We start from the raw sequence: 21,103 nt of genomic DNA, 5'->3' as shown, positions 1-21,103 counted from the left end.
CAGTGGCAAGAAAAACTATGGTTTTCTGCATTAATTTGGCACAAAATGTGATCTGATCTTTAGTTAAGAGTATTGAATACAGCACAAAATTTTTTTAGATCTTTCATGTCTTTATTGAGAACAATCATACTGCAGATCTGATTTTTGTTTTGGGTTATTATTTTTGACACATATTTGTTAATACGCTTGACTTAGATGAAGATCACATTTTATGACGAATACTTGTTCTTGCCATGACGTGCTACATCAGTGCAGAAATATGTAAGAGAAAAAGCAGACACTAACTTCTTGAGAGCAGCAATGAAGTACATGCTCTTGGGCAGCAGTACGTAGACCTGATCTGTGAGCACAGCATTAATGATCTTCTTGGCTACAAAGTCTGGCTTCAGAATTGGCATCAGTCTTGGCCACCTGATGAAGACAAAAGATTGCTTAAGAAAAAAAACAGCATTAATATCACTGACCCACTTACCACAATTAAGTTTCTTGTTTGCTTGTGAGACTATGTGGCTTAGAGCAGAGATAGAGACATGAGGCAAAGATATTGCATAAGGTAAAAGGGAAAGGCTTGGACTGCTGACCTTGCCCATTATAATTAGGTAACAGTTACAGCAGCAGTGGTTGCGGCACACAGCTCATAGAGACCGTCATAGCGCCATAAAAAAGTGGTTCCTAGTGGTCTTGCCTGTGGTCCATTATCAGAAACCCAAGGCATTCTGCCTTTAGGAATTTTTAGAATGTGTAAAATAACTTTTAGCATATAAAAAAATTAGAGCAGTTTCTATGAAATAAAAACAAATTCAATATGTTGAGCTAGCAAGTGTATTTTGTGAAGTAGCTCTACGCAAAACAGTATTTCAAAGTAAAAGCAGTGCTTTTGAAATATCCTTCATGTGAAAATAAATTATTTCATTCTTCTTTCTTTGAGCGACTTGACATGCCTTTGTATGTGGTCTCTATAGTATGAAACCACAACAGAATTATGCACCACAAGCCACCAGATGGGAACCACTGCTTTAACCACAGTACACTTAAGAATGGACTACTGCAATATGCATCAAACTCAGGATATTGAGTTATGCATAACTATGTTAAATGTAAAACTTCAAGGTCATCAGACTAGTTTGCTTTATTTATAATTCAATGTTATCGATTAAATACTGAGTGCATACATTTAGAAAACATTAAGAGTCTACAGCCCAGCAATTATCTCTATGAGGGGTGTTATCCTAGACCTCAGTACACATTAATGCATAGTTTGACTACTATGGTAAAATTCCCAATGCAGCAAAAACAATGGGAGAGAACAAGTAAAAGAACAGTGCTAACCTTCAGTAGGTCTGCCACTACCTATATATTAAGTATATCAAATGTGAGCCCAGTTCCTTTATTTTTGCTGTAGACTGAAAACTATTGAGTTAGACATCAAAAGATAAATATGAGAAAAAAGATCACGTTTCAGCTTTTATTTCAGATGTTTACATCTGATCAGATACACAACTTAGAAGATAGCACCTTTTGTTTGAACGCACCCATTTTTTATGTGAGCAAAAATATTGGGAAAATGTAGACTTAAATAGATTGAAGTGAATAAGACTTTTTGATTTTTTTGCTGCAAATCCTTTGCCTGCAATAACTGCATCAAACCTGTGACCCACTGACATAACTAAACTTTTGCATTCTTTTTTTGTGAGGCTTTTTCAGGCTTTCACTGGAGCCTCTTTCAGTTGTTGTTTGTTTTGGGCGGTTACTCCCTTCAGTCTCCTCTTTAGGAGACTTTATGTAAAATGCTCCATAGGGTTTAAGTCTGGATATGACTTGACTTGTCCAGTCTAAAACCTTGTAGTCAGTCTTCAGTCTGTTTTGGGGTCACTAAATTGGTGCATGATGATGGATGTCCCAATCAATTTAATTGCGTTTTTCTTTAATGGCAAAACATTTCCATAGAATTCTGTGTTCATTTGCTGCTACCATCATGTGTTACATTATCAATGAAGATTAATGAGCCTGTCCTAGAAGCTATGTAGCCCAAGCAATACCATTACCTCCAATGTGTTATACAAATAAGCTTGTACTGTATGTTTGGGGTCATGAGCAGATCCAGTCTTTCTTCCAACTTTCAAACCATAATTTTGGTAAAGGTTAATCCTTGTCTCATTAGTCTATAAAACTTTATCCCAGAATTCTAAGGCTCATCTCTGTACTTTTTGGCAAATTCTAGCCTTTCCTTCTGTTCATCTTGCTAATGAGTGGTCTGCATCTTCTGGTTTTTGTTTTTTTGTTCATGAAATCTTCTGTGAACAGTAGATTGTGATACCTTCAACCCTGCCCCCTGGAGGATGTTTTAGGGTCTTTACAGCTCTCACAATGTCTGTTGCCTACCCATTTGACATCTGTTACTTGACATCTGTTACTAGTACACCAGTGTTCTTTTTTCTTCTTCAGGACATTTGAATTGGTTGTACTAGCTATATCCAATATTTGTGCAATGTCTTTTCCATCTTCTCTAAGCTTTACAATTGCTTGGTTTTTACTCATAAGCAGCTCTCTGGTTTTCATGGTTAGACCTCTCAACAAAGTAAATGCAGTCTGAACAAGTAAAACCCAAATCTGTATCTAAGCGTAGACATTCAGTGCTAATTATTGTTTGAATAATCAATGTAATAAACCTGTAATCTACAAAAATATACAATTTTTGACAAATCTGGAAAAGTGTGAAGACACCTACTTAGTTTGACATCCATCAAACATTCCAGTGTTGATGAAGTATGGGCACACTATGGTGGTCTTGATGCCATCTTTTCCACTTGCCAGCAGCTCCAGACCCACAGACTCTGCAAAACCTACTGCTGCAAACTTACTGGCACAGTAGTCTGCAAGAAGAGGGGTCACAGGAAGAAGCCAGTGAAAAGGATAATTACTTTTAAGCAGTTAAAGGTCACTTCAAGAATCATTCACGCATTTCTTAACAGTCCAGAAAACAACTAATAAATATTTGCTAAACTTCACCTCACCCGGAGGTATTGTGCCAATGAAGGAATCAAGGCTCATCATTAACAGGTCTGTTAGCTTTTGATCCTGGTATGTGCTCTGTTTTTGTCCTCCTTGATCTTAGTGCTGCTTTTGATACAGTAGATCACATTTTGTTGGACCAACTGAAGCACTGGGCTGGAAAAACAGCAATAAATGCAAGTCATCCTTTTCTTCTGTACAGTCGGAGTCCCACAAGCTACAGGGTTGGGGCCAATCTTATTCTCTCTGTACATGCAAAAATTGGATGGTTCAAACTTTCTTGCAGCTAGTAAGACTCCTTATTTAGGATGACGTCCTATTAACTTTGATCAATTTAATTGAGTTTCCCCCAGCTATCCTCTGTTTTTTTTAAAAGGCTGATGTTGTAGTTGTTGCATTTTGTTTTCTGCACCCCAACTTGTCAAGGCAGATGGACAACTAACCTTAACTAGTTTTTTGTTTCTTATGTTATACACTTTGTCACATGTGTTTAGAAAAATGCTGTATAAATACATTTATTTTTACATTATTATTATTATTATTATTATTATTATTATTATTATTATTATTATGAACAGTTGTATTTGTGAACCCCAAAGAGTTTGTCTAATTACCGCAGCATGTGCATTCAATTAAAGATGGTAGTTTATCTAAAAATCCATGCATTGGTATTTTCATTGGAGTACATTGAGTCTTCTTAGTTTATCTTGTTTGGTCTTATGAGTCCAATGAAAGTCCAGTGAACTGCTGTTCCACATGTACAGCTGCCAAGGCTACACTTGTTACATAATCTGACCTAGACAGGGTTATAGGTGATAAGGCATAATACAGGCAAAAGAGCAACACAGTCATAGAGCACAAAATGTTGGTTTTCTCTGGTGCGGACTAGCCCATCCTCATCCTAATAAATCCAGCTGAACTGCCTTAAGATTGCAAGCTTTCCTCAAGATGAAGTTAAATCAACTACCAATGTCAATAGAATTAGAAAAACAACAAGAATAGATCTGCCACTAGTCACACAATTTCTCAATTGTCTCCACATATTTGTTCACTAAAAGGTAAAAGTTTAATGACGATCCATTGCATAATCAAGTATTAAAAATGGTGGCCATTTGTAGGCAAGGCAAAAAAAAGTCTGTCGTCCGGTATACTACTTGCTGTGCTATATCCAGGATTTCCGAACAACAAACTTTCCTTATTCTTTCAGTTCTTATCTCACATTTGGTTAGGACATCTGAGTGTGTCCCAATGCAGTCTTATAACACCACTAGCAAGAGATAGGAGAAATGTTTGGACTATAGTGTGTATTTAAATAAATAATTCAAAATAATAAATATGATTTAATAATAAAAAACAATTCTGCTTTTTTTTTTTTTAATTTCAGCTCTGGTGGTGGATTCCATCTAATCACTATTATTCCATCATCAATGCCTGATTGGGTGTAGACTGAGAAAAATGATAAAAATCTAATTAAATTTACATGTAAATCAAAAATAAACATTTCTATGCACCAGAGTCTGAAATTGATACATTGAACATAGGGAGGAAGAGCATAATGCAGTTTTGAACCATAATAGCAGTGTGAATATTTCATTCAGGCTGTGCCTGCTGCTCAGAAGTTGAGTGACTCACAACACTGAGCAAAAAAAAAAACAGAACTGCCTTCTACTGCTTGTACTAAAAGATCACTAAAGATTACAATGAACATTGGACTAGAAATGCAAGTTAGTTCCACAACTGACAATTTCTCCAGGGATTCTAAAAATTCTAAAGAGATACATCAGTGATATGTATACTATTTGCTGACTGCCTTGTTTAAATACATCAATCAACATCTTCATATTTGTGCAAACTCCACTGTAGTCCATATTGTAGCGGGCGTTTAGGGTAAACACAGTTTTGTACCACTTTCTGCAAAAAGGATGAAGCCCGTTTTACAAACAAACAAAACAGGTAGTGAATCAGAGGAAGTTAGCTCCATGGTACAATTCACAAATCCATAGCTTAAAGCAGAGATCTCATAAGCTGGAAAGGAGGTGAATATTGCCTAGCCTGGAAAGATAGTTTAATAATATATAAAAAAGCCCTCCGTAAAGCTAGAACCACATATTACTCCTCATTAATAGGGACAAATAAGAACAACCCCAGGTTTCTTGTCAGCACTGTAGCCAGGCTGACAATGAGTCTTAACTCTTAGCAACAATGATTTCATGAATTTCTTTACAAATAAAATCATAACTATTAGAGAAAATAGTCACGTTTAGACTGCTTCCCTCCCGTAGATCATTCTGAATTAATTTCAGTAATTAATTCTTCTAAACCATCAACATGTCTCGTAGACCCCATCCCTGATCAGCACGTCCATAGATCAGATCAATCTATCCTTACAAACAGAATATGTACCATAAGCTTTTAAGGTTACTGTAGTCAAGCCCCTACTCAAAAAGCCTACTCCGGACTCAGGGGTTTAAGTAAATTATAGACCCATATCTAATCTGCCCTTCATCTCTAAAATTCTAGGTAGTTTCTAAGCAATTATGTGACCACCTGCGCAGCAATAACTTGTATGAAGATTTCCAGTCAGGATTTAGAGTACATCATAGTACAGAAACAGCACTGGTAAAGGTCACTAATGATCTTGTATTAGCATCAGACAATGGACTACTCTCTATACTTGTCTTGTTAGATCTTGCTGCAAGAGAGATCCTATTTCTCCTATGTAAGCTTCTCTCCATTGGCTCCCTGTAAAATCCAGAATTGAATTTAAAATTATTCTCCTAACTTATAAAGCACTTAATAATCAGGCTCCATCTTATGTTAAAGGCCCCATAGTACCATATTTTCCAAGCAGAACTCTCCGTTCTCAGAGTGCAGGTTTACCGTATTTTCTGCGCTATAGGGCACACTTAAAATCCTTCCATCTTTTCACAAAACGACGCCTTATAAACCAGAGCGCCTTATATCTGAATTTATTCGAGTAACTTAGTACGACTTTAGTAAACTACAAAGCCGCACCGCTTGCAATATTACGGATATCGTAGTCAGCAGCATCGCAGAGTAATACATGCGGTGCTTCATCATAATATTACCTCAAAATGCCACCTGTCAAGAGACACACTTACAACACAGACTTTAAACTCAAGGCAATACGCTTGTTTGATTTAGCAGTCTCAGATTGTGTTTTTCTTTTCATGCGTTACAACTGAACAAGTCTGGGAGTTATGGTGAAAGCGTTGAATAAAGTTTAACTGACTGACTTATCTGACTGTTTTGTTTCGCTTAATGCGCCTTTTAGTCCAGTGCGCTTTATACGTGAAAAAAGTTCTAAAATAGACCATTCAATGACAGTGCGCCTTATAATCTGGATCGCCCTATAGTGTGGAAAATACGGTACATGTTGTTCCTAGAGTTTCCAGTGTAGAATGGGAGGCAGAGCCTTTAGCTTTCAAGCTCCTCTCCTGTGGAACCAGCTCCCAGTTCAGGTTCGGGAGGCAGACACCATCTCTATATTTAAGAGTAGACTTAAAACTTTCCTTTTTTTATAAAGTTTATAGTTAGAGTACGATCAGATGACTCTGAACCATCTCTTAGTTATGCTGATATAAGTTAGCCTGCTGGGGGACCTCTACTGATTTACTAAGCTCCTCTCCTCTCTCCTTTTTCCTCTGTCCATTTTCATGCTACCATTGCATGTCATTAACTTTGGGTCTTTTCTCTCCTGTAGTTGTGCTTCCTCCTCTCTGTACTTTTCTACAGGTATCCTCGGCCTGGAGCTGTATATCTCCAGTATCCAGTTGACTTGCCCAATGTTCTTGCTCCTTGTTGTTGTTTTTGTTGCCTGCTGTTCTTTTCTATCTCCTCTCTCCACTCACCCCAACCGATTGAGGCAGATGGCCGCCCACCATGAGCTTGGTTCTGCTGGAGGTTTCTTCCTCTAAAGGGAGTTTTTCCTCTCCCCTGTTGCCTAAAGCTTGCTCAAATGGGATTGTTGGGTTTTCTATATCATTTTTTGTATAATTATACTCTTTACACTGTAAAGTGCCTTGAGATGACTTCTGTTGTGAATTGGCACTATACAAATAAAATTGAATTGAATTGTGTTGCAGCTTATCCGTTTACAAAAAGTGTAAAAAAAATACAAAATGTAATTTACCATTAGATTCTGACCAATCCTGTGGCCACATGACATTTATTAATAACAAAGAATTACTGCTGATGTGTTGCCAGCGTAAAAATTACCACTCCTAAAGGGGCACTAAACCCTACTTTTCTTTTGTACTGCACAAATACAATTAACGTAAAAATTATTAATTATTAATTTCACTTATTAAGGGTGAAATTCAGGTTTACAGCAGCATAAAAGTTACAATATCACAATAATATGAATTACAAAAATTACAATAAAAACTACTACCACTTCATAATAATTCCCCATTCCCTAAGCGTTATCATGTCAATTTGTCTGGTGAAAAGTGTCAGGCATGTGTGATGGCTAAAAAGAAGTATAGTAAATACATTATTCAGTGACGTGAACATAGGATCAACAATATGTCTGTGCATGTGCACCTCCACGAAATACAACACAGACTATGACTTTACCAAGCCAAGTTAAATTTATGAACCAAATTACATTCTTGAAATATGGAAAAACGTCTCATGTTACCCTGTGTGCTGTAGCTAAAATTACCCTATGCAAAACTGATATATATATATATATATATATATATATATATATATATATATATATATATATATATATATATATATATATATATATATATATATTCCTTACGTAGTGGCTTTGTTTGAGCTTTAAGAAAGAAAGACAAAAAACAGCTTCACACCACAACCTTAAGCAATTGACAGAACAAACAAAGTAATCAGTTTGCATCGATTAGTAATCTGTGCGAAAGGTTTAAGCTTTTCTTTTCACTCCATGACACCTTCCATGCTATGTATTGATCCATGGCACAAAACTTTATTGGTGACAAGCATGACATGAGCAGGAGGCAAAAAATATATATACATAGACACACATACCTGCCAATCCATTGACTCCTATAAGTCCAGCAGAACTGGCAATGCTGACAAGATGGCCATGATTGTTGGCAAGCATCGCAGGAAGGAAGGCCTTGTAGGTCTGAGTCGAGAGACAAAGAAAATGAACCATGACACAATACAGAAACAAAGGGTGGCAGGGATTTGACCACTTTTAAAGAACATAATGTAAAGTATGATGTATAAGATTGACCAATAAAACAACTTTGATAATTATGAAAAGAAATCTACATCAAAGCTAATAAACTCGTGGGTAATGTTTGAGAAAACTATTTGTTCTTTATTTTGTCAACCTCATCTGCACATAGGTCTATTCAGTTAAAGCAACAGTAGAGACATAAGGATGGATGGTATATAATGAAATTGAAAAAAAAAAGAGCACTCAGGAGGGGGAGACATCTGAAAGAGGTGACTTGTGACATTGGAAGTTACTAAAAGCTAGACAAACAGATATCCATTAAATACAGTGGCAAGAAAGTATGTGAACCTTTTGAAATTTTGTGGTTTTCTGCAAAAACTTCTCTTAAACAAGATCTAATCTTCATTTAGGTCAACAGTATTAACAAATATAATGTGCCTAAAATAGTAACACAAAATAATTACTGATCTTTCATCTTTCATTATGTTCACATACTTTTTCCTGCCACTTCATACAGGTGATCTATACTGATAAAGACAGAAAACGCAATAAACTTTTACCACAATTTGATAAAGCACAAAAGCAAAAACTCCAAAGAAATTCAAAGTCTATGATCGCAATTAATTTTTTGAAACTTCTAAAAATAGGTTTCCATTCTCTTTGTATAGGTAATCGAGAGTAGATTGGTCTGGATAAATGCTGTGTCAGACTGACCCAAAAGTGAGCCATAATGTTGACCTCCATTGTCTTCTCTATCAGGGAATCAGGAGCATCCATGAACTTCTTCCCTGTCACAATCCCAGCATTGTTCACCAGGATGCTCACATCACCCACCTCCCGCTTAACCTGCACAGAGCAAAGGAAAAAATCTGTCATTACACTGTACAACACAGAGCTGAACATTAACAGTTGACTGTTTTCCTGGGCCAAGTACATTATATGATGTTCAATTCAATTCAATTTTATTTGCATAGTGCTTTTAACAATTGTCATTGTTGGAAAGCAGTTTTACACAACCAAAGAAATATGTCAAGTGGAATGCTTTATCTATTTGTCAAAATGGGCAAGTAAATAAATTAATGAAGAGCTTCAGACTGTAACCATTTTAGTCATTGTATTTTAGTGTATTTCATGTATATCTGTTTAAATACTCACCACCTTGTCAGTGTTGCTCACTAGTTAACAATAATTGTATTAACTTGCATGTGTGTGTTTCGGTAGCCATGACACTAATTGTGACACAAACTATCAACGCCCAAGCAAGAAAATAATTTATAAATAAATGTCTGCAATTAACAGAAAGACAGACGGTCTAGGTAAATAATGTAGCAGTGTGATCCACTTGAAAGATTATATGATTGTTAAGAGTTGTTCAAACTACAGAAACACACAGCATTGTCCAGCATTTTAGGCTATGCCAGACTCAGACAGTTTTGTCTTTGCCTTCTCCCTCATCTAAAATTAACATTACCTTTAACCCTGGGACATAAAAATCCCTTATACTTTGCCAGTTGTCAGTTACTGCTTAACATGTGGCATCTGTGTGATGCTGAGACATGGTGGTTATGGTCGGGTTTGTCTAGAGAGCATCTCCTGACACAAGCACATCAGGTTGAGAAGTGAGACCTGCTGAAGAATTTTTTTTGTCTTGTCCTACCTGGTTAAGTAAAGTCAACATTAATTATAACAGACCTTCAGAACCATGGCTTTATGGTTTATGGTATTTATAACCTACTCAAATCCATCAGTGTCTGTTCTGCTGCCTGTGGCTGGAAGCTTTATAAAAGTGTAGGAGAAGCTCAGTAACTATCAACAGCACTAATTTCATTGTTCAGTGACAGAGAACCTCACCTGGTCAGCTACTCTGTAAACCTCATTCTTGTCGCTGCAGTCACACAAATAGTAGTGGACTCTGCTGGCTCCGCTGTTTTTAGCCAGTCTAGCTGTCTCTTTCATCCCCTCCTGGTTAATATCCCATAACACCAGCACAGGGCCAAGAGCTGCAAACTCCTGAGCCATGAGGCGACCAATCCCGCTACCTGCCCCGGTGATTAGCACCACCTCACCAGCTATGTTCTTCTTCTTCTTGGGCACAAATAGGTGGATGAAAGATTCCACATTGTACCAGATAGACAGCAGGAAGACTTGGATGGTTTCCAGGAAGAAATTCATGATGGACCTATGAAATGAAAACAAGATTCAAGTAATAAGTTAAAATAATTGCACAATGTTAATAATGATTTGACTTTAGTTCTACTTTTGTTATTGTTAATGCTTAAATTTTGTGTGTTTTTCTTTCAAACCGTTTTAACAGCAGAGGTGGACTACCGTGTCTTGCAAACAATAAAGTCGGCACGTGTCATCTTGGTTATTTCTACCTTAACTACCTAGCTACATTTGGCAATAACGTCAGAGAAAGTAGGAAACCCACACCTCTATTCCCTTTTTTAACAAGCTCTGAAACGACCGTAAGTGAAGAAAGTTGCTGTAAAATGTAATGATCAAAAATCAGGTTAATTTATGTTAAAAGCTCACTCTATGGATGTCTGCTTTTTCGTGGATTTAGGTGGATTGACCTAACTTTACCGGTGAAGTTGGCAAAGGTTAAAAAAAACCTCCTCTTGAAGGGTGTCCTTGTAAAGGCTAAATTTGCCACAATTTACCAATGCCTTTGACAAACGACTTTTTGCAAGAAAGCGGAACACAAAAGCCATAACGTTAAATTGACTTACCAAGATTCGTGTCCTAGTGCAGCTACTAGTGTTACTGAGTCAGTCTGGCGTTAACAACGGTCCACTTTGTCCCTGCTTAACTGAAGCTAACGTTACACGTGTCAGCTTCAGCCGAGACCTTTGCTCCAAACTCACACAAGGTTACGACACATAGGTTCTTCTCCAATCGGACGTGTTGCTTGCGTTGTGCTTCTTGCTGAAAGGAGCTACTGAAGTGGGTTGGGCACAGTCTGGTCCGTTGTCTCCGGTAACTGTAGAGGTTTCATTAGGCGTTTCTGTAGCCTACGGGCGGAGAAAAAGACAAACAGGATGTCACATCAAACACAGGCGATACGCAACATGGAGGTGTCACGTGACCGGCAACAAACCATTCCCAGCCTCACGCGTTTACTCCACCACGCGATGTATTGTGGGATCTACAGAGTGTGTGTGTTTGTATGGCTATCACTGTGAGGGCCAGCATGAACTGTTAACCATTGGACTGAGGACATTTTTACAAAGTGAGGGCATTTTAGTCGGTCCTAACAATAAGAAGGGTGTTTAAAGAGCAATATCGGGGTTAAAACTAGGTTTTAGGGTTAGGGTTAGTATTTGGTTTTGGTTAGGGTAAAGTTTAGGTTGAGGCAGGTCGTTGTGATTGTTAGGGTTAGGGTATAGCAGTACACATGATAAATAAAAATTGAAACAAAGTAGATTAGCATTAGCATGGCCAACCGGACAGTAGAGGATTAGGGAATGCATTGTCAATGGGTGTACTCACACTGACTGCCATGCAAAAATGTGTGTGTGTGTTTCTTTATATAATTACTTTAATTACATTTAACGTGGAAAATCAGTTTAAAATTAGTATTAGTATTAAAGTACAGCATATAATTAAATAATATAATTGATTTTATTTAATAATGTTTATTATTTATTAAAGTGTTATTTCATTACTTTAATGAAGTAATCACAAAAGTAAATTAAGCCACTTTTTAAAATTATTTATTTCAAATAGCATTTTATGGAATTCACATTACTAAAATCAATAATGCAAAGTTAGGAGACTGCACTGTACTCAAATGAACAGATTGTATTTTGTTACTTTATGATTCACTGATATGTTGCAACAGTTTGACAGTTTGTCAAAAGGGGGCGGCTTGATATCAACTTCCTGCTGCTTTTATTGCCAGTCCAATTTGAATCAGATGGCACTGCAATAGTGTATTAACAGTTATCCCTAAATACTTTTTAAAATGTTATTTACAGGTGTTAAGTCGATACCTGTTGTTGATAAATGTTGATACGTTTTGCTTATATTTTTGTGTAGTGATTTAGCCCTTGACCCATTATTGTATTAATTTATTAGAACTCAGTTCCATAAAAGTTGTGACACTGTGTAAAATCCAGACAAAAAAAAAGAATGCAAATCCTGCAGATCTCATAAGCCCATATTTTATTTGCATTTGAACACAGAAAACATATCAAATGTTTAAACTGATGTACCATCTTAAGGAAAAAAATAGGTCATTTTGAGATTCATGGCAGTGCATGTTGATTTTACACAGCGTCCAAACTTTTTTGGAATTGGGCTTGTATTTGCTTATCTTCTATCAAAGGGTAACTACCACCACAAATGAAAGAGTCTATGATAGTACCTATATGTAACCCAGGAAAAGATGAATGTCTGGCTGAGAGTTATAGACCAATAGCTACAGACCAATAGCTTTAACATCACATACAGGGAAGATTATGGAGAAATTATCAGAAGACATACACATCAACACATATAATGATTGAGATTATTAACACAGTTGGAAGGTCTGAGGATCCAATTAAAATGCCAGACACTGGAATGAAGGGTAAGAAGTTTATACACAGAATATAAGTTATGGTTGATGATGAGGACAGGATATAGTCAGCTCTGCAGACCATCAGTGGGGATCTATGGAGGTGAGTACAGGAGGTGTCTGCTCTGCTCTGAAGGGAGCGACTAGTAGAGCAGAGGATTTGGGGTGTAATGGTCTTTGAAGGCAAGATGGTGGATGACTGGTTGGCATTCTTCATGTGGACACAGGTAAGATGCCAATAATCTTGGCTGCAAGCAAGATGAAAAGAACACAAAGTGGCAAACAAAACATAAAAGAGTAATGAGCTCAACATATGGAATTAATAACAAAAGGTGCAGAGTTACTGAGGTCCAAAATCCAGAGCCAGGTCCAAGTATACAAGTCCAGGTCCAAATGCCAGTTTAAAAGGGATGTCCAAGGTAATCCTAAAAACTAGAACTAAGGGGGAAGGGCAGAGGACCAATACACAAAAGCAAGGTGCAAGGCAGAGGCAAGTATTTCACACAGAGGGCAGTGATCTTACCACTACACTGTCCAGCCACTTTCCAGATTTGGGTGATTAGTGGCGGGAAACCAGAAGGGAGAGTTGTGAGCATAAAGGAAGTGAATGTGGTGGAGCAGAAAAAGAAAACTTGCTGGGACTTACTACTCAATTTACTGGGCAGGACCAGGCAGGGATCATGACAAATGTATATAGATGCAAACATGCAGGCATAGCAGTCAGTTTCCTATGGGTCACATAGGAGTGGAAGGAAATGAATTAATAGACCAATGTGCAAAAGGTGCTATCAAACATGAAGAAATAGAGTTGACAGTAAATTACAAGCAAATGTGAAATAAAAAGTATAGTTTAATTAGGAATCACTACTATAGCATACAAAGGAAAGTGGGTGAAAGGACACAATAATAGAAATAAGAGGAGATAATTTAAGGTCTGGACACAGTACATGATGAAATAGCACAATGAAATTAATGAAAAAAAAACATTAATGCTAATGTTAAGGATGCATACACCTCTAACCCCCTACCCCCACTGACCCACTCAGATCACAACCTGGTAATCTGCTCCCTGAGTACACACCCCAAATAAGAAGAGGATTGCTTTTAATTCAGGGTACAGAGAGGAGGAGAGGAGTTCAGTGTGAACTCAAATACAAAATCAGGCAGGCCAAGGATAGCTACAAGAAAAAGCTGGAAGAGCGGTTAGAGCAGAACAACGTTCGAGATGTGTGGAGAGACCTGAAAACCATCTCTGGCCACAAACAGAGCAGAGGCACGGCTGAGGCATCAGGGCTTGGCAAACGAGTTAAACCTGTTCTTGAACAAATTTGATGACGGGGTGGATGACGTTATCATCTACCTGCTGCATCGGGAGCTGACTCACCTGGAGGCTGCTGGAACCGCTTTGAGGCTCATGTTTTTTGAATTCTCCAGCTCCTTCAACACTATACGACTGGCACTCCTGGGAGAGAAGCTGGGAAGGGCAGGAGTGGATAAGCAACTGATAGCATGGATAACTGATTACCTCACTAACAGACCACAGTATGCAAAGCTACACAACTGTCTGTCTGAGGTGGTAGTTTCCAGCACTGGGGCCCCTCAGGGGACGGTGCTCTCACCGTTCCTCTTCACCCTGCACACCTTGGACTTCACATACAACACCAGCAGTTGTCAACTCCAGAAGTTCTCAGATGACTCAGCTATCGTTGGCTGTGTGTCTGAGGGGAACCTTAAATAGGCTACGTACCACATGCTTTTAAGGTTGCTGTAGTCAAGCCCCTACTCAAAAAGCCTACTCTGGACTCAGGGGTCTTAGTGAATTATAGACCAATATCCAATCTGCCCTTTGTCTCTAAAATCCTTGAAAAGATAGTTTCTAAGCAATTGTACGACCACCTGCGTAGCAATAACTTGTATGAAGATTTCCAGTCAGGATTTAGAGTACATCATAGTACAGAAACAGCACTGGTAAAGGTTACTAATGATCTTCTATTGGCATCAGACAATGGACTACTCTCTATACCCGTCATGTTAGATCTTAGTTCCTGCATTCGACACTATAGATCACAACATTGTATTACACAGACTGGAACATGTCACTGGAATCAAAGGAACAGCACTAGAGTGGTTTAAATCCTATCTATCGGATAGATTTCAGTTTGTACACGTTATTGATGAGTCTTCCATGCACAGCAAAGTCAGCTATGGAGTTCCACAGGGATCTGTGCTTGGACCGATTCTTTTCACTTTATATATGTCCCCTTTAGGCAATATTTTTAGGAAACACTCAATTTCCATTGTTATGCAGATGATACCCAGCTATATTTATCTATGAAACCAGGAGAAACTAATCAATTAGTCAAACTTCAGGAATGCTTAAAAGACATAAAGACCTGGATGTCCTCCAATTTCCTTCTCCTAAATCCAGACAAGACAGAGGTTATACTGTTTGGGCCTAAAAATCTCAGAGACACTATGTCTAAACACATTCTCACCATTGATGACTTAGTTCTGGCCTCAAGTAATACTGTAAGAAACCTCGGAATTATCTTTGATCAGGATATCTCCTTCACTTCATAAAGAAATCTCTAGAACTGCCTTTTTTCACCTAAGAAACATTGCTAGAATTAGGAGCATCCTGTCCCAAAGTGATGCTGAAAAACTAGTCCATGCATTTGTTACTTCCAGACTGGACTATTGTAATTCCTTATTAATGGGATGTCCCAATAACTCATTAAAGAGCCTCCAGTTAATCCAATATGCTGCAGCCAGAGTTCTGACTGGAATTAGCAAGAGAGATTATATTTCTCCAACGTTAGCTTCTCTCCATTGGCTCCCTGTTAAATCCAGAATTGAATTTAAAATTCTTCTCCTCACTTATAAATCCCTTAATAATCAGGCTCCATCTTATCTTAAAGACCTCATAGTTCCTTATCTTCCAAGCAGAACTCTCCGTTCTCAGACTGCAGGTTTACTTGTGGTTCCTAGAGTTTCCAAATGTAGAATGGGAGGCAGAGCCTTTAGCTACCAAGCCCCTCTGTAGCTGCCCTTGGTATCACAAAAAATTCACAGGAGAGTCTCTAACGGGTGCAGTGAGTTTATTTGCTGGTGTCATCCACAGAAGTTTGACCAGCAACACTTGAGCATCCTTCAAGCACCGTGAAAACTAAAAATGAACAAAGTTGCTGCTTAGTGGTCATTCACATTTAACAAAGTGCAAATAAACTCACATATATCACAGTAACACACATGTCTACACATAAATACACAACGTAAATTCTGAATAAAACAAGGTAATACACACAAAAAAATGACTTATGTGCACTGCTGCATAAGCATGTGAAAATATTTCGTTTCCCAAAGAACAAATATTACAACCAATGTAAACATTTCGGGTTCTCTAAAACTTTTGTTCACTTATTGTATAAGTCAAAATGACATACCTCGCTCCGCTTACCAAGGGTGCAATAATTGGAAAATGTCTTCGATCTTAGCATCGCTAGCTTGACTGACGCACACACGGCCTCTGAGCTAAAAATAGCACATGCATGTAAGCGAGGTAAGAGAAGCTCAACTATGATTTGTAAAGTGTTTACACATTACCAAATAACGTTAAATAAACAACATCATAATAAACGTTACAGTAACATACAAACTTACATTCAACTTGAAGAAACATGAAGGCAGTGAGTCTGCCGTAAATCTCAGTGCTCGGCACACATGGTCTGGGGTGAGTCTGCTTCAATTGACCCACGCCCACAACGAGTGATTGACATTACCTTTGTGGTCATTTACACCCTCTCCTGTGGAACCAGCTCCCAGTTCAGGTTCGGGAGGCAGACACCCTCTCTACATTTAAGACTAGACTTAAAACTTTCCTTTTTTATAAAGCTTATAGTTAGAGATGGATCAGGTGACTCTCTTAGTTATGCTGATATAGCTTAATCTGCTGGGGGACCTCTATTGATAAACTGAGCTCCTCTCCTCTCTCCTTTCTCCTCTATCAATGCAAATGCCACCATTGCATGTCATTAACTTTGTGTCTTCTCTCTCCTGTAGTTGTGTTTCCTCCTCTCTGTCTCCCTCTCTCTGTACTTTTCTGCAGGTATCCTCGGCCTGGAGCTGTACATCTCCAGAATCCAGTTCATCTGCCCAATGTTTCTTGATGGCTGTTGTTTTGTCTTTATTGCCTGCTGTTCTTTTCTCTCTTCTCTTTCCACTCACCCCAACCGGTCGAGGCAGATGGCCACCCACTATGAGCCTGGTTCTGCTGGAGGGTTCTTCCTCTAAAGGGAGTTTTTCCTCTCCACTGTTGCCTAAAGCTTGCTCAAATGGGATTGTTGGGTTTTCTCTATAATTTTTTGTATAAATATTTTCTGTAAGGTCTTAAACCTTACATTGTAAAGTGCCTTGAAATAACTTCTGTTGTAAATTGGCGCTATACAAATAAAATTGAATTGAAAAATTGAATTGAACAAGCTGGAGTACAGGTAAGTCATCATGAACTTTGGGGACTGGTGTGAGTGCAACCACTTGTATTTGAACACCAGTAAGACAAAGGAGATGGTGATTGACTTCCGAAGGAGGACACTACAACACAAACCGGTGAGCATCCAGGACTCGCAGATTGAGATAGTGGACAGTTTTAGGTGTTCACCTAAACCATAAACTGGACTGGACTAATAATACCGATGCCCTGTACAAGAAGGGCCAAAGTCGCCTCCACCTTCTGAGGAGACCACGGTCCTTCGGAATGTGCAGGCCACTGCTAAGGACTTTTTATGACTCTGTGGTTTCCTCTGCTATCCACTACGCTGTGGTCTGCTGGGGTGCATGGAGCACAGAAAGGGACAGGAAAAGATTGAACAAGCTGGTCAGGAGGGCCAGTTCTGTCCTGGGCTATCCAGTGGACTCTATGGAGGAGGTGGGTAAAAAAGGATATTGGCCAAGCTGACTTCCATCATGGACAACACCTCTCATCCACTGAATCAGACAGTGGATTAGACAGAATTAGTGAAGTACCTTCTGAAAGTCTGCTAGATGTGAATGCAGCACTACAGACATTCACATCTAGCAGACCAATCAGCTGATCTACAGCGCAGCAAACGTGATCCTTGAGGTGCTTGGCTATAAGATCAATGCAAGCCATATGGTGCAGTATCCTCCATGGAAACGGAGATTGGAGGCTAAGATCAAGGCAACACGGATAGAAGTTAGCCAACTATCAGAACTACAGAAAGTCAGCATATAGAAGAACCAGGTGCTTAAGAAGTACAGTAACATGACCATACCTGAGGCCTTGGAGACTGCCAAGCAAAGACTCACAGCCTGGCTACCCGACTGAAGAGATACACCAGAGAAGCTGAGACCAGGAGAATAAACAGGAGACTGTAAGACCAGACATACCAACCTGTGCACTTCCTGGATTGACTACAAGAAAGCCTATGAGTCAATGCCTCACACATGGATCATGGAATGCTTGGAACTGTACAAGATCAACAGGACTCTAAGAGCCTTCATCCAGAACTCAATGGGAAAGTGGAAAACAACCCTAGAGGCCAACATTAAGCAGATTGCCCAAGTCAACATCAAGTGTGGCATATACCAAGGAGATGCTCTGTCCACACTGCTGTTTTGCATAGGCCTGAAACCCCTCAGCCAGATCATCACCAAGACTGGCTACGGATACCGACTACGAAATGCCACAACGATCAGCCACCTCCTCTACATGGATGACATCAAGCTGTATGCCAAGAGCGAACGAGACATCGACTCACTGATACATACCACAAGGATATACAGCCAAGACATCGGAATGTCATTCGGACTGGATAAGTGTGGTCGGATGGTAGCAAGGAGAGGGAAGGTAGTCAGAACTGAGGGGATAGAACTACTAGAAGGCAAGATAGCAGATGTTGAGGATAGCTACAAATACCTTGGAATCCCGCAGGCAAATGGTAACAATGAAGAGGCCGCAAGGAAAACAGCAACCACTAAGTACCTCCAAAGGGTAAGGCAAGTCCTGAGAAGTCAGCTGAATGGGAAGAACGTAGTCTGGGCGATCAACACCTACGCCCTCCCGGTCATCAGGTATCCCACTGGCATAATAAGCTGGCCAAAGTAGGAGATGGAAGCCACTGACATCAAGACAAGGAATCTCCTTACAATGCATGGAGGGTTTCACCCCAAATCCAGCACCCTGAGACTGTACGCTAAGCGGAAGGAAGGAGGCCGAGGATTAGTGAGCATCAAAGCCACTATCCAGGATGAAACAACTAAGCTCCATGAATACATCAGGAAGATGGCCCCAACTGATGGTGTGCTTAGCAAATACCTCTGGCATCAGACTCCAGAGGAGCAAGGGAAGGAGAGGAGGAACCCTCATGGAAGGACAAGCCCCTGTATGGTATATACCACCGGCAGATAGAAGAAGTGGCTGATGTCAACAAATCCTACCAGTGCCTGGACAAAACTGGACTGAAAGACAGCACAGAGGCACTAATCCTAGCAGCACAGGAGCAGGCTCTGAGTACAAGATCGATAGAGGCTGGGATCTACCACACCAGGCAGGACCCCAGGTGCAGGCTGTGCAAAGATGCCCCAGAAACAATCCAGCACATAACAGCGGGATGCAAGATGCTAGCAGGCAGGGCATACATGGAACTCCATAACCAAATGGCTGGCATAGTGTACAGGAACATCTGTGCCGAGTACAGGCTGGAATTCCCAAAGTCAAAATGGGACACACCTCTAAAGGTGGTTGAGAATGACAGAGCTAAGATCCTGTGGGACTTCCAGATACAGACGGACAAACTGGTATTTTTTTTAAATATTATATATATATATATATATATATATATATATATATATATATATATATATATATATATATATATATGTGTGTGTGTGTGTGTGTGAATTGTGAACAGCTGTTGCTTTACATATGTAATCAGGTGAACAGACCTCTGTACATATGAACAATAAGGTTATGGTCTATATAATAGAAATATAAATAATAGAAAAGTCAGACCTCTGTGTTAGAAATGACACTAATCACACCATGTAAGAAAAACTTTTAAGCACAAAAAGAATGACTTGACTATAAAAATCTAAACATAGTTAATGTTAAAGTAAATTGATTTCATGGTAAAGTTATATTGGTGGTGATACCATCTGTCTAAATGCAAACCTGATGGCAAGATAGGAATGAATATTGTTTTTAATGATTATAATTAATCTCTAGTTCAACCTCCAGATGTTATAAAGACTAAATGACTATATGACTAAATGAAGAAGAGAGAGTTGGTTGACTGATTTATAAGATCTGTTCAGATCTTGTCAATAGACCTCAAGAAGGGATGAGTGTGGTAAATGGTCTCTTATAGTGATTTTCTAGCCTACCTAAAGGACATTGATGTCAGGCCTGACCTCTGACAGTGTCTTATTAAAGGACACTACACAGCCACTGCAAGGTAAGCTAATTATTTTTTTTGCCTATTTCAATGCATAATTGTCAGCTTGCCAAAATGTAAAGCTAGTGATCAAACCAAAGCAAACTAAATTAATCTCCAGTCCCATGGCTATAATGTGGTAAAATATGCCTTTTAAATATATAATAGTAATAGTAGTAGTAATATTTAGTAAAAAACAAACAAAAAAACAACTCTTTCGCCAGTGGATTTGTAGAAAGATGAAAACTCTTTTCTCTTGTCATTTAAAGCAACACCTGCTAATTGACATGACTAGCAGCTAGATTAACTGCTTTGGATGCCTTGTAGTCTATTTTTGCAAAAATAATGTATGTACTGTCCAAAATATAATAAAGATGCACAGCTAACTCAGCTGTTTGAAAAACCAGTCAGGAGAGTGGCAGGAAAAAGTATGTCAACTTTTTGAAATTTCATTTTTTTTTGCATTCATTTTTCATAAAATGTGATCTTATTTTCATCTAAGTCAAGAGTATTAACAAATAAAATAATAAATAATAAGAATAAAATAAAAATAAATCTGGTCTTTCATGTCTTGATTGAGAACTACTATAAAAATCTCATAGTGCTAGTGGAAAAAGTATGTGAACCTGGAGATGTGGACTGGAGCTGCTTCAACTGACGAAAAACACTCACACATTTTGAGTTTGCTCTGCACAAGAAGAATATTCTTACGTGAGCCATGCCTTACCAATAGGAGCTTTTAGAGCTCCTATTTCGTTGATTTACAAAAAGTTTGAAAGGGTTACACAGTGATTTTAAAGACTTTAGAAATTTACCAGTTTACAGATAGGCAAACAAACAACAAATGGAGACTCTTTGAGACTTGGGCTAGTGGCTACTCTA

General features: G+C 38.7%; 1 protein-coding gene and 1 long non-coding RNA gene across 3 annotated transcripts in view; both read right to left on the bottom strand.

Moving 5' to 3' along the window:
- Positions 1 to 11,295, bottom strand: part of LOC113171744 (epidermal retinol dehydrogenase 2) — a 31,215-nt gene extending 19,920 nt beyond the window's left edge. Inside the window, exons 1-6 of one of the 2 annotated variants that reach the window (XM_026374354.1) lie at positions 10,942 to 11,295; positions 10,061 to 10,388; positions 8,924 to 9,055; positions 8,053 to 8,152; positions 2,729 to 2,873; positions 286 to 411 (exon numbers count right to left, since the gene is read on the bottom strand). In XM_026374354.1, the coding sequence (XP_026230139.1) occupies positions 286 to 411; positions 2,729 to 2,873; positions 8,053 to 8,152; positions 8,924 to 9,055; positions 10,061 to 10,381 (824 nt within the window). In that variant the 5' untranslated portion in view covers positions 10,382 to 10,388; positions 10,942 to 11,295. The remainder of the gene's footprint in view (positions 1 to 285; positions 412 to 2,728; positions 2,874 to 8,052; positions 8,153 to 8,923; positions 9,056 to 10,060; positions 10,389 to 10,941) is intronic. The other variant, XM_026374353.1, reaches the window with a different exon arrangement.
- Positions 11,296 to 15,813: 4,518 nt separating this feature from the next.
- LOC113172302 lies at positions 15,814 to 16,545 on the bottom strand. The gene is made up of 3 exons (XR_003299743.2): positions 16,431 to 16,545; positions 16,228 to 16,301; positions 15,814 to 15,936 (listed from the first exon to the last, which is right to left on the bottom strand). It is a non-coding gene; the product is annotated as an uncharacterized LOC113172302 (long non-coding RNA).
- Between the last annotated feature and the right edge of the window lie 4,558 nt (positions 16,546 to 21,103).

This window comes from Anabas testudineus, chromosome 17 (genome assembly GCF_900324465.2).
Source record: "Anabas testudineus chromosome 17, fAnaTes1.2, whole genome shotgun sequence".
Taxonomy (NCBI): Eukaryota; Metazoa; Chordata; class Actinopteri; order Anabantiformes; family Anabantidae; genus Anabas; species Anabas testudineus.
Note: the sequence above shows the minus strand (reverse complement) of the source record. Positions and strands in the feature narration are given on the sequence as shown.